Genomic DNA, 14,245 nt, shown 5'->3' with positions numbered 1-14,245 from the left:
CAGGAGCAGAGCCTCTGCCAGAAGAGTAACACAGCCACACTGAGCATGTAGGCTGTCAGTAACACTGCTCTGGGCAGCTCCGTGTGGCTGGCTCTGAAGGAAGTAACGTCATACCATGCAAAGCTGCCCTGATCAGTGTTAAGCACCCCCCCAAGGATAAAGATTCCTCCCTCCCTGACAAAGGTAAGACTCAGGGAGGGGGAAATATATAAATATTTCTTCATATGTCTTCATTAGAAATGTTTTTATACTCCCCGACTACTGCCCCTTAACAGCGCCTAAACTTCACCACCTTACCAACCACAGTCCCACTACCCCTCTACACTCCATATACCCCTGATCCTACTACAACTCCTATTACCCCCAGGTACCCACTACAACTAATATTACCCCAAGGCACCCGCAACTACTGCTTATCATCCACTGCAGCTCCCTATATCCCCTTGCACCCACTACAACACCTATCCCCCTGCATCCACCACAGCCCCTAACCTCCTGCACCCACAACAGCCCAGAAACACTCTAGATCGTTCTACCCACTACAGCCCCTTCCACCCTGCACATACTACAGCCAATACCCTCATTGCCCCCTCTACAGCCAGGTATACTCCATGCCCCCACTACAGCCCCTGCACCTATTACAGACCCTACCCCTAGGCACCCTCTAGATCCCTATACCACCTGCACCCAATACAGCCCCTGCACCCACTACAGCCAATAACCTTCTTGTCTCTTTTACTGCCCCTATTATTCCATACCCCCACTACAGCCCTCTGCACCGACTACAACTCCTACCCCAGGCACCCTATAGATGCTCTATACTCCATGCACCCACTACAGTACTCATTACAACCCCTTCACCCATTACAGCCCTACCCACTGCATCCACCACCGCCCCTACCCCCAGGCATCATCTAGATCCCTATATCCCCTGCACCTGTTACCCCTATCACCCTGCACATACTGCAGCCAATACCCCCTTTCCTCCGTTACAGCCCCTATTATCCAATGCCCCCTATACCTACTACAGCCCCTACCCCCCAGGCACCCTCTAAATCCATATACCCCTTGCACCCACTACAGCTCCTACCAACCTGAACATGTTACAGCCAATTTGCCCCTAGCTCCCTGTACAGCCCCTACTTTCCCATTCCTATACTACAGCCCCTTATACCCAGGCACCCTCTAGATCCTCTGACCCACTACAGCCTCTACCCGCTTGCAGCCCATAACCCCCTTATCCCCTCTACAGCCAATACTCCCCTTACCCATAAAGTAATTAACCCCTTGCCCCCTCTACAGCCTCTATCCCCAGCACCCACTACAGCTCTTACTCCCAGGCACCCTCTAGATCCCCTATACCCCTTGCACCCACTACAGACCTTACACCCCTGCACCCACTACAGGTTTATCCCCAGGCACCCTCTAGATCCCCTATACCCCTTGCACCCACTACAGACCTTACACCCCTGCACCCACTACAGGTTTATCCCCAGGCACCCTCTAGATCCCCCTATACTCCCTGCACCCAATACAGACCATACCCCCTCTACAGTCCCTATTAACCCCAGCCCCTTATACCCACTACAGCCATAGTGGTGGTTATTATTATTGGATTCATTCACACTAAGTTCCCTGCATTCAAGCACATTCACTTTCCATACATATACACCCCTGCATTTACAGACTGTGCACACATATGACCCAGCATTCATAAACATTTATCCATATGTTCACGTATGTTCACACATGCAACTTATTGATTCAATGCATCTCTGAGGAGATGCTGATTGGCGCAGCATGACGTTTTGCTGCACATGTGCAGTATCCTTCCAATGTTTTCCTATTGGCAAGTATTGGATTGTCTGAGAACTAATTTGATGATCTCAGCCAAGGAGAACACCCCGGCTGCACCTTTTTAACGGGGAGGGGGTTTGGGACCTAAACGTCTATTTTTTTTAAACCTATAGTGTCAGGAATACACGTTTATATTTTTTGACACTATAGTGTTCCTCTTAACACCTGGTTTGTAATTCAAGATGCAAAATGTATCACTGTGATCTATGTGTTTATTGCATTATCTGTACTTTCTAGATCAAGGACTTTTTAACAGTACTACATTAATCTAGCCTGCTATTTGCGCTATCACACCTGTATCCATAGCTGAGACTCTCTCACACAGGCATACAGTTCACATTGTAACCAGTTATAGTGCAATACTATTTATATACGTAGTTTCATTTTTGCACTTTTCCACTACAGAACTGAATTCACCTATCAGATTATTATTATTTGTTGGACTTCAATACTTTATATTTTATATTTGCATTTGCAATTTGCCTGTACTCTATCCCTCCTGTTTTTGCACTGCCTTTGACTAGTTCACATTAACCCCTTCCAGTACCACACTCCTGATGCTTAACTAGAATTTATCTAGTTTACCGGTATTCATTTTTCTTTTATTTCTATATGGGCTTGCAAGTGGGAGCCCACACATTTCAGTAGAGTGTTGTTTTACTACCCCATTAGTTTCTTGTTCATTAGAGGGGTTTTAATAGATTATCTATTCGACGTTCTCAAATTCTTTCTGGTGTAATAAGAAGTATAGAGTTTATTGAGGGATGGCACATTTCAAAAATACTACATTTTGACTATTAAAGTGTAGTAGGCTATGCACAATGCAAACATTTGTGGCATGTTACCATGGATTTCACAAAAATACTAATACAGAGCAGTTACACATAAAATATATATTTTTTAAATGAGCGGATTTAGAAGTGTGGTATAATCCCATACTAAGCACGTGAGTTGCAGAAGTGATGAAAAGCAATATCAAAAGTATCACTGATTGCAAACAACGGAGGCATCTGCACTGTCATCACTTGTAGACCTCGGTGCACTGTATCTAGAGCTGGCAAACCCCCGTTCCATATACTGAAGACTATGTAGTCCCTGAACTCAGGGTCTTTTTCAAACAGCAGTTTTATTAGAGAAACATGGCAAACACAGCTTGACAAAGATCCGAGTTTTCGGAACGTTGCTATGTTTGCCGGGTTTCTCCAATAAAACTACTGTTTGAAAAAGACCCGGAGTGCCTGGACTACATTGTTTTCTCAAGACAATATCCAGGCATTGGTTACTGATACTGCAAACACAAAATCAGTTTAATTTTGTTTTGTTATTTTGTTAGAGGAAAAGCAGAACAATATTTTAATTATTTAACAAGCATAAATAGAACATGTAATTGGTTTGGGAGGTAAAATATGACTTCTGAGTATAGTATGCCGTTCTAGCAGTATGAAACATGGAGGAGAATCCTAAACATTAGATTTTACAGTATACATTAGTAACAATAACTAATAAATAGACCCAAGATAGGCTTCCTGAAATGTTTCTATCCTAAACATTTAGATCAACACTCCATGCACCATAATCCCTACAGTACACTTTTGCTGGAGTGTGCTGCCCCCCTCATCCATACATACACTGAAAACAGTTAAACCATTGTTAAACATTGGTGCAGAGTTTTGCTTTTTGGTTGAGAGTGACCAGCATGGCTTAGCTTATGAGAACAGAATTCTATCATTAGGTTCCAGAGCGCGGCAGCGGGGTGGCACTTGGCGTACCCCAAGCAAGATGTCAATTGATTGTAAAATGGTTTGACTACTTACTTTGGGGGTTTGCCATGAAACTACTTGCTCCTTAACCACTACAGCATGGTATAATGGTTATGGTGCTTGGAGTATTTCTTTAAAGGACAAATAACCCATCTGGGGGGGCTTCCGCATTACGTGACAGAGTTTTACTCAGTCAGTGCACCAGATGCGCCTCTATAAGCGGTCATACCGATAGCCACTAAGGGTGGACTTAGCCGTGCAATGTAAACATTACAATTTCTAAATAAAATAAAAACTGCAATGTTTTACATTGCAGGGTTAAACAGTCAGGGACACTGCACCCAGACCACTTCATTGCGAAGAAGTGGTCATTGTGACTATAGTGTCTATTTAAGCTGCTGGAACAGTCTCTGGCCACAAATTTGAAATGCACACACAACTAGCCTGACCAGCTGTGACTTTTTTCTTTCTATTAAACATACAAAAATGTAAGATTTCTGACACTTCTGAGCAATGCAAAATGTGTTAATTTCTCATTTTTAACCACCTAAGCAATACAAGAATGTTTAGGAATATTTTTCTGCTTCTATGGCAACAAAGCTGTCATATCACTGGTACCCACCCCTAGTTTCACATGTCTGCGGGCCTAGAATAAATTGAACTGAGGGAAAATTGAATGGGGAAAATTTTCTGCTGTGAATTAGGCAGTTAGAATTAATATGCATGTTCTTTCTAATACTATAATTAGTTACAAAAGTGTCAAATTCAATAGAATAGGTGGATCAGCACCTATAAACTCCACACTATGAACTGTTTTCGTGGGTGTTCGTTCTTCAGTGCATGTTAATTTTTTGTGTGTGTTTTGCAATCTTACCAGCATTTGCTTCTGCTCAATATATTGTTACAGAAATATACTTACTGCTGCAGACAGATGAATTATTATTCACTGTCTGTCATGTTTTATTTTTATTTGTTCATGGGAACATTCGAGATGAGCGGATATATGGAATGTACATGAGCTTATTCTACAGAACAAGTTAGCAGAATCAATTAGAGGTCATTATGGGCAGACTAGATGAGCCAATAGTTTTTTATCTGGTGCCAGGATCTGTCTGTGTGGTATTAACCATTTCTCATAGGGTCCACATGGGTTTATTTCAACTCCAGAAGTTTATGTTTACTTAATGTTTGAGAAGGGTGAGCAGCAGCCGGGTCCTCTGGCAAAATAAGAGTATGCTCACTGAATAAATTCTATAGATAAGCAAATACAAAATTATTGAATATTAAGTTCCACCACTGTGTGCATGCTAAAGGCAACTGCATAGACTCATGTGTGCCTTAAATTACGCCCTCTGTAATCTGTCCTGCAATGCTTTGTCCTCAGGAAGTGCGGAAGGTGCAGAGTAGACAAATGGTCTATTTTGTGTCCATATGTCTACTTGGAACATCTTGACAGCCGGTTAAAACTGCTGGCATGGGCCACTGACTTGTAGGCCTTTTTGAAGCAGTTTAAAGCTTCCCCAAATGCTCATTCTGAGTGAGCTTAACGATGAGCTACCAATAGAAAATATACCAATTTTAAAAGTTATATATAGTGAAATAATTCTATATACTAGGGGGGAAAAAATCTTTAACCCTTTTTAAAAACCTGATGTTTTGTGAATTGTGCTAATGTGGGGTTATTTATAGAATTAAAAAAATATATATTATTTTATTTTACAGGATTATCTGGAAACCCATCGGACCTGGAAAAGAGGCGACAAATATTTGGCAAAAACTTTATTCCCCCAAAGAAAGCCAAAACCTTCCTGCAGCTGGTATGGGAGGCACTGCAGGACGTAACATTAATCATTTTGGAAATTGCAGCCATAATATCATTGGGTCTATCCTTCTACCACCCAACTGGGGAAGGTAGTGAATGTAAGTACTAGAAAGTTCTAGCGTAACGCGGACATTAGACTTGGAAAAGTTACAATATTCATAAATAATGGCTTTCAGTATTTATTTATTTTTGTCATCAAAATTATCCTTTGCATCAGTTGAGAACTTAAAACAAAAACAATATAATGGAAGATTTTAATACATATTATATGTTAATAGTTGTATGTGATTCAGCTGCAACCATTGTTATAAGGTGTATAAAATCAAGCCCACAAAATATCCATGGATTTGCAATGGCAGTAAATTGCAGAGTGCAGTGATTTTCAAAGTGGCGTTTTCCAAGAGTGCCACTTTTCCGGATCAGTTTGTTGAATTCATACATTGCTCGAGCTGATTCACTCAGTTCTGAGTTCTCTCTTGAAGTGGAAACATCTAGGAACCACACCACTTCAGCTTGGAAAGTATTAGTTTGTACAAAATCACATGACTGGCTGAATAACATAGCATGTTGAAAGTGATCTGTCCTTCGTTGTGACACTCTTCCAACTTCCAGTTTTTTATTGGTGGTAAAATTAGCACATTATATGTTTGTCATGAACTTCAGTAAAGGTTTCATGGCCATACAGTTGGACTGAGGAATCATTCTTCACCATCTGACAAGTGGAATTGACTGACACCAGGAAAACATCTGCCTGACTGCATAGTGTCTACTGGAAAGTATGGAAGAACAGTTGTTTTTCATGAGTTGAACTGTCTGTGTTCCTTTTCTTCCAGATGTAGGATAGTTTAACATGAAGTGATTTTGTAGGCCATTTGTGTGCTCTCAGCATGCTGTCCAATGCCCTAAAAGAATCCTAAAGAAATGTGTTGACATCTGCATGGAAAAATGTAGTCTCCTAGAGTCAGTTACTTCACCTTCAAACATTGTGGTGTCAGGTCAAATCAACCCAGCACCCAATGCCTGACCTTGCTTATGTTTTTGTATATCAATAGATATGCTCCCCATAGCAGTAGATTTTGTGGAACACAGATTCTGAAAATCAAAGGAAACCTGCCTAAACTGCTGCCTGTGGAATGTGAATGAGATATTCAACAAGCAAGTGTCCACATAAATTTGAATGTTGTTTAAATGTATAAAAAGGATCCTTTGAATGGACAAACCATTGCATTATAAAAAATTCCCAATATATATATATTACTTTATCTGCTCTTTCATTTTAAAGCAGGCTTGTTTCCTTTGGAATTGTAACAAATATAAATTCTTTAGTAATGCTGTTTATGTATTATTGAAATTTCTTCAAAATGTCAATTAGGTGTAAAAGGTATTTTTAAAACAAAAAAGAACTGCTTTGTCTAGCTGCTAAAAAAAAACAAAAAACAAAGAAAAAAAACAAAAAAAAAAAACAAGGAAGTGTGCCAGTTATGGGCCATTCTCTTTAATACAGATGTGAAAATATTTGCCAAGTTCTAGAACTTTGTCTCAGACCCCTATTGCCTGGGCTACTCCACTGACCAGCTTCCGCGATTCTCAGTGTGAAAATCACATTGAACTCACTTGGACTGGCACTATAGGATCTCTTTAACATGAGCAGTAAACATGCTAACTGCCAAGGTCGTCTTTAATATTGATTAGACCCTGGGCAAGCATTTCCTTAGGCCCCCTTGGACTTGTCCTCCACTCCCCCTCCCCCATTTTTGAATGCAGGGGTGTGTAAATATATAGATTTGGTGTTTGTATGTAATGTTGAAGTTTGAATGCAGGTATGTATTTGTGTGTAGTGTTAGCGTTTGAATGCTGAGATGTGTGCACATATACACATAAACTGTGATACACACACACTGACACACATGCAGATACACAGACACATAGATTCACTCACCATAGACACACAGATACACAACCTGACCCACATGCAGATACAGATACACGTATTGACATTCGTACAGATACACACACACTGACTACATATAGATACACACAATGACAACATACAGATGTACACACTGACACAAATGCAAATACACACACAGAAATACATACTGACACACACACACACACAGATATACATACTGACAACATATACACACACAGATACACATACTGACTACATACAGATACACACATTGACAACATACAGGTACACAGACATACAGACACATATACTAAGACACGCCACCTAAGGGCATCTGGAGTAAAGAGGCACAGTGCTCAACCAAAAGGCATCTGTTCAGGACTTCAAATATACACTGGGAAAAAACCTGTGAGGGAGTTTAATCTCTAAGCAGTTGCAAGAAAGATGCCTTTGACATTAACATCTAAACCTATTACTATAATTTTAGTAGAACATGTTTTCCTCACAGGTAACTTAATGGTTAGATGTGTCAAATGCGTGCATATTTGTAAGAAAAATATCAAACGCACAATGATGACCTGCTGTAATAGAACACTCTGGAATCACCTGGCACCTTTCGTCTAGTGATTAACCAAACAGTTTAACAAAGAAAAAATATCCAGGTGCCAGTCAGCTGCCTCTCATCTTGTGCAGAGACAGGCAGCATTGATAGACTGGTTTGAGGAGTTTTTATGGTGCCTCGAGTGTTCCTTTAATGCAGAGGTAGATAATTTTCGGCACTCCAGAAGTTGTGAACTACATCTCCCATAATGGACTTACAGCCATAATGCTGGCAGAGCATCAGTATAGATATCGTCTACAACATCTGAAGTACTGAACATCACCTACCCCTACTTAATGTATGTATTTACTTTAATTGCACAACTTACGAATTGCATGCAGGAACAATATTAATAGTCATTTATTGATACAGGTGCAGGTCAAGTGTTGCTTTGTATGCCACTCATGCCAGTGTAAACATATGTGTATATATATATAATTGTATGTCAAATCTTTGGCTTTTCCAATGTTGCATTACTATAAGATGCATATTGCAGCTAAACATTACACTGTAATTCAGTGTATTGTATTTATGTTTCAGTGGTGTTAGATGCCCTCTGCAGCTGCTGCTTTGGAACTGCAGCTCTTTGGCCATTATCTAATAACTACACCATTCACTTCCCAGTATTACACCTTTCACCTACTTTCATGTCTTCAAATTCAGTATCCTCTTTTGCCCACCTTTTCTTGTCATGAGAATAGCATGTTTGGCATAATTAAATGTCTCTCATTTCAGTGTGTGGTGAGGTCTCAGCAGGAGTCGAAGATGAGGGTGAGGCTCAAGCAGGCTGGATCGAAGGTGCAGCCATCCTTTTCTCAGTCATTATTGTGGTCCTGGTCACCGCGTTTAACGACTGGAGCAAAGAAAAGCAATTCCGAGGCCTGCAGAGTCGAATTGAGCAGGAGCAGAAATTTACTGTCATTCGTAAAGGCCAAGTCATACAAATCCCTGTGGCAGAACTGGTGACTGGAGATATTGCACAGATTAAGTACGGTATGTGAAATCTATGAAGTCTGCAGGGATACAAATTTTACAATGTGCCAGTTTTCATGTACATGCCAAAGGCACCAATTATTATACATCTCCATACCTTTACAATCATGTGTCGTACATCTTTATGTTGTAAAAAAAAAAAAGAGAGAAATTTCTACTTGTAATGTTGATCTTCTGTTTTAATTAGGTGACCTTTTGCCTGCCGATGGTGTTTTGATCCAGGGTAATGACCTGAAAATTGACGAGAGTTCACTAACTGGGGAAAGTGACCAGGTGAAAAAAACCCTCGAAAAAGATCCCATGCTACTATCAGGTAAAATGTTCCCTTACTATATTTGTTTATGCCAACATCAATTAGGACAAAGCAATAACAAACTGCATCTAATTTGCACGCAGGCACCCACGTTATGGAAGGGTCTGGGCGAATGGTTGTCACCGCTGTTGGTGTCAACTCTCAGACCGGTATAATCTTCACCCTCCTTGGGGCAAACGAGGGTGCGGAGGAAGAGAAGAAATCAAAAAAAGGTAATAACATTACAACATCTTACACTTACAAGAACTATAGTAAGGTCATCTTGCAGGATAAGTCCATGGAAACATGGTATGGTCACTGTTCCATAGAAGAACTTGTGTGTGTGTGTGTGTATATATATGCCAACCTACCTATTACTGCATTGTGTGTGTGTGTCTATGCATGTGTGTGTATGCATGCGTGTGTGTGTGTGTGTGTGTGTGTGTGTGTGTGTGTGTGTGTGTGTGTATATATATATATATATATATATATATATATATATATGTGTGTGTGTATATACACACACACACATATACATATATGTCATGCGCTTGATTGGGGTTCTTTAACAGTAGGCTTAAGGTTTATTGGTTTATTCAATGGATTGATTATATTGTCAATACTGTTTTGTTCTGCTTTTTTGATAGTTTACCTCTTGAAATCACATTCTTTGTGTGCTCTCCTCTGTGTGCTCACTCCATTGTCCATTACTCTGGTGTTCTCATATTCCTATTTTTAAATGTTTTGTCTCCTTTCCATAAGTATGCTGTATGGGCTTTCTGTTTGCTCCTTCAGATCATATACTTTATTTTTCTCTTTCTTTCTGCCTTTCCATCATGGTCTTTCTATCTCGTTTTTTTTTATTACTTTCCTCTTTTCTTCATCTTACCTTTCTATCCCATTTGGTCTATATTCGCAGTCTGTTATCTGTTTTGTTATTTCTTCTCCCTACTCCGTTTCCCCATTCTTTATATATCTTCTCTGACCCTGCCTTGCCCTTTTTTCCTCCACTTCATGGGATAGTTCACAGGTGAGGGTGCTCCCTTTCATCTCTTCCATCTTATTTGGGGGGTTTCCTCCTTTATTTCATGAAGTCAAAGTGATCAGAAACCCTCCTCCTTTTTTTTTTTTTTCTTTCTTTCTTTTTTTTTTCTTTTTTTTTTTTTCTTTATCTGAACAGGTAAAAAACAAGGACCTCCAGAAAATCGCAACAAAGGTAAACAGATCCTCAATTCCCAACCTCATTCTGTTTCACAGCGACAACTGACTAAATTTCACAAAAAAGTTGTTTGTGGGCACAATTGCTTACCTTCACCACTTTCATCTGCACAGCTTATAGCTGGCACCAGGATCATATATGATCTGTGCTGTAATTCTGAAGGAGGAAACTTTACTGGTAAACTTTGATGGACCACTGGGTTCTTCATTGTTTGGAGCTGCCAAACCATGCATTGTATCATGTACTACATATAGCTTTATAAATGGAAATACAGGATTTTTAAAACATACCAGTAGTTGTCAAGCATACCCAAGGCCTGGTGTTTTTTGCATGATACTTGCCATTCTAACACAAAGTGGGCATTCATAAATTTACAGCCTGTTTGCAGGAGGGCTCTGTATCTAAAATAGAATGATAAACTCCCATTTTTTATGCAGACACAAAACATGTGTTCCTCTTTTCTTAGTTGCCCCTAACAGTTCTTCTATGACATGTAGTCTTTGTTGACTTGGCGCACATAAATTTGTGTCTTGTGGTTATGTGACATCACACACAATGGCAGCGTTTTATGTGCCTGGATGTGTTATTGCATCTTGTTTGTGTCCTATATGTGGCATTCACTTGTGATCTTTTCAGGCCTTTCACTTTTGGGTATATTGCATCTATGCACGCATTGCCCACAGCAGCGACTGTCCTTCTCTATATGTTGTCTTTTCATCTTGTAAGCATATTTCTTCCTGCTCTTTCATCTATGTATGCTAGTTCTAACTTGCCCTTGGTGAACTACTCTGTCAACACAGGGGGCTGGTATTGGTCTGGTAATCATTCCATCCCCAGCTATAGACTGTTTAGTTAACAACCTCGAGACCAAGTTCTCCTTATCGACTGATCTCAGTTAAGGGTCCTCCCCCCACCAGTAGCAAAATAAGCTTCTTCAAACTCACTGATCTTCTATACAACATTATCCGTGGAAGCCTGTTCTTCATGTATTAAAAAACAGCCACAACAAATGGAACAGTGATGTATCTGTTTTATTTCTGGATTGCTGCATGTGGTTTTCTATTTTTTTTGCTTCAAAAATGTATTAGTGGAGTTGGCCACAAAACCGTAATTTAAACAATTGGTTCTGCTGTTATAGTACATTAACTGCTAGTGTTCAGTGCGATCACTGCATCCCAGAACTACAAAATATGTAAACCTGTGAATATATTTTGAAACACATTTGAACTGCTGCCTTCTCCAATCTTTATAAACTACATATATATGTAGAATTTTCACTCCAAGCCTTATCCACCAGAATACGTTGGTGGGGTTTTTGGGGGGATTTTTTTTGGGGGGGGGGGGCGGGGTTTGGACAAAGGTGAATTCTTGTTTTTGTACATTTTGTAATATGTACATCTCTTTGTATGAAGCTTGTTTTGAATCAATTGAAAGCAATATATAACCCATCACCATAACCAAGCAGGGAAAATGTCTGGTAAATATGTCCGTCATCTCATTAAAAATATTGTCCTGTATGCTGATTGCATATGGTACAAGAAGCTACCTTTCTCAATTCATTGTAGCTGTAGCACTATGCAAAAATGACTACAGCTAAATGATCACGGTTTCTGATTGTTCATAATAGGTTTTGTACAGCCTATGCATGCAATACAAGTGGTAATTAACGTATGTCTGATATCATTTCATTCATGAAAAAACATGAGTGAAGCTATTCAATAGACAAGCACATGGAATCCACACATGGAATAGCCAGTGCTATATATCACAATGTATTTGAAAAACAACCCTTACTGTATGTATGACAGGCTTTCTTGGGATGAATGATGTAAATCATGATATATTTTGATGTTTGGTGTAACAACGCAGAGCATCCCAAAGGTAGTAAAGCATTTTCATTCATTAACATTCACTATACTATCTGTTTAATCTGTCCAAATCAAATTTACACTGCTTCATTATTGGAAGTGTTAAAGGGTTGGGTGAAAGAAACCCTTCCTGGGCCCGTGCAAGTGTGTAGGAATTACAGTATATTGCAGCCTCCCTTCTTGAGGATTGTAAACTGCACCTAACCAGACATTTTAATACACAGGAGGAAACAGGACGTACTCATACTGGACTTACTAACATTTAACCATTTTGTGCAGGGGGCCCATCATAACCTTCTTCTCTCCTGCTCTATTCCTTTTGTCTTTTTTGTTTGTAATTTCATTATCATTCTCTTTTCCTCTCACTTGCCACTCCCTTCTTTCCATGTCCTCCTTAACCTTCTATTTTAAGCGCACTTTTATTTTTCCTGGTGAGTTTGTCTGCACTTACTATTGGTTGTGTCATGTTGTCTAGTGGCATCATGTTACTTGTGTCCTTCTCTGTCTGTTCCACCTCTCCTTCAGTATTAACCGGCCCTCGTTTTTACTTCCCTCGTTTCCAGCCAAAGCTCAGGATGGTGTAGCTCTTGAGATCCAACCTCTGAAAAGTGAGGAGGGAGTTGATAGCGAAGAGAAGGAGAAGAAAGTGGTGAAGGTGCCAAAGAAGGAAAAATCTGTCCTGCAAGGAAAGCTGACCCGTCTAGCAGTGCAGATTGGAAAAGCAGGTAACATGGCGCTTACCTTATAATTTTCTCAGAGGCCCATTTGATCATCCATAAAAAAAATATGAAACAAAAAGTTCTAGACGAAAAGTAGAAAAGATGCATAATGTAGTTTTTCTTTAAAAAAAGAAACCCCAATAAAGCCCAGGTTAAGACACTCCGTATCGTCCTGGACTCTTAATTTTCTCAATGAAGCTTACTGCACTGCACACTTTGGGAATTTTGTTCTAAGGGTTGAAAGGATTTCATGAAGTACAAGTAGCTTGGTATTTTGGTGATTGTGTGTGTCTTAACAAGATTTCCTACTTCAGGTCTCATCATGTCTGCCATTACGGTGATTATTCTGGTCCTGTACTTTGTCATTTACACCTTTGGAGTGTTGGGTCGCCCTTGGCTGGCAGAATGTACTCCCATCTACATTCAATATTTTGTCAAGTTTTTCATCATCGGAGTCACTGTGCTTGTTGTTGCTGTCCCAGAGGGTCTGCCTCTTGCAGTCACCATTTCCCTTGCCTACTCTGTCAAGGTATGATTGGAGCGGGTTTTATTTATTTATTTTAACCAAGCCTCCGATTTGTTTTCTGATATTTATTTGCCTAATGTTTGTAACCAAAACCCGCCATTAAATATCATCCCTCCCCAATAACTAAACTGTTACATTTTCCACAGAAAATGATGAAGGACAATAACCTTGTGCGTCATCTGGATGCCTGTGAAACCATGGGTAATGCAACAGCTATTTGCTCAGACAAGACAGGCACTTTGACTATGAACCGTATGACCGTAGTTCAAGCATATGTGGGTGGCACCCACTATCGGCAGATTCCCGATCCTGAAGCATTGGATGCAAAAGTACTGGAGCTGATGGTCAACGGCATTTCTGTCAACTCAGCCTATACATCAAAGATCTTGGTAAGAAAATCTGGGCATTGCTTAGTTGAAATACCAGTATTAGAGACTTTTTCAATGATTTGCAAAAACTCAGGGATTCCCACCAATCCAAAGTTTGAGGGCAGTTTTATTTTATTATTCTTATTTTAAGACTCTTTGTTTCAAAATTTGTCACATCACTAAAGAGGAAGGTGGTGACCAATAGAGAATCAAAAAACATTTCCAAAACACTGCTAAGCAGTGTGGATTTATATTTGTAGTAAAAACCCACACACATTCTTGAAGAATGGATCCTTCAACTAAATCTC

At 39.9% G+C, this 14,245-nt stretch overlaps 1 protein-coding gene across 5 annotated transcripts in view; it reads left to right on the top strand.

The window, feature by feature from the left end:
• Positions 1–14,245, top strand: part of ATP2B4 (ATPase plasma membrane Ca2+ transporting 4) — a 130,837-nt gene that overhangs the window by 94,099 nt on the left and 22,493 nt on the right. For 3 of the 5 annotated variants that reach the window (XM_063452596.1, XM_063452559.1, XM_063452578.1), the window contains exons 3-10: positions 5,340–5,537; positions 8,688–8,945; positions 9,133–9,258; positions 9,342–9,470; positions 10,418–10,453; positions 12,888–13,049; positions 13,358–13,572; positions 13,716–13,958. In XM_063452596.1, the coding sequence (XP_063308666.1) occupies positions 5,340–5,537; positions 8,688–8,945; positions 9,133–9,258; positions 9,342–9,470; positions 10,418–10,453; positions 12,888–13,049; positions 13,358–13,572; positions 13,716–13,958 (1,367 nt within the window). The remainder of the gene's footprint in view (positions 1–5,339; positions 5,538–8,687; positions 8,946–9,132; positions 9,259–9,341; positions 9,471–10,417; positions 10,454–12,887; positions 13,050–13,357; positions 13,573–13,715; positions 13,959–14,245) is intronic. The other 2 variants (XM_063452569.1, XM_063452588.1) reach the window with 1 other exon arrangement.

Source organism: Pelobates fuscus, chromosome 1, assembly GCF_036172605.1.
Source record: "Pelobates fuscus isolate aPelFus1 chromosome 1, aPelFus1.pri, whole genome shotgun sequence".
In the NCBI taxonomy this organism is placed as follows: Eukaryota; Metazoa; Chordata; class Amphibia; order Anura; family Pelobatidae; genus Pelobates; species Pelobates fuscus.
The sequence above is the reverse complement of the archived record's forward strand: the minus strand, read 5'-3'. Positions and strand labels throughout refer to the sequence as shown.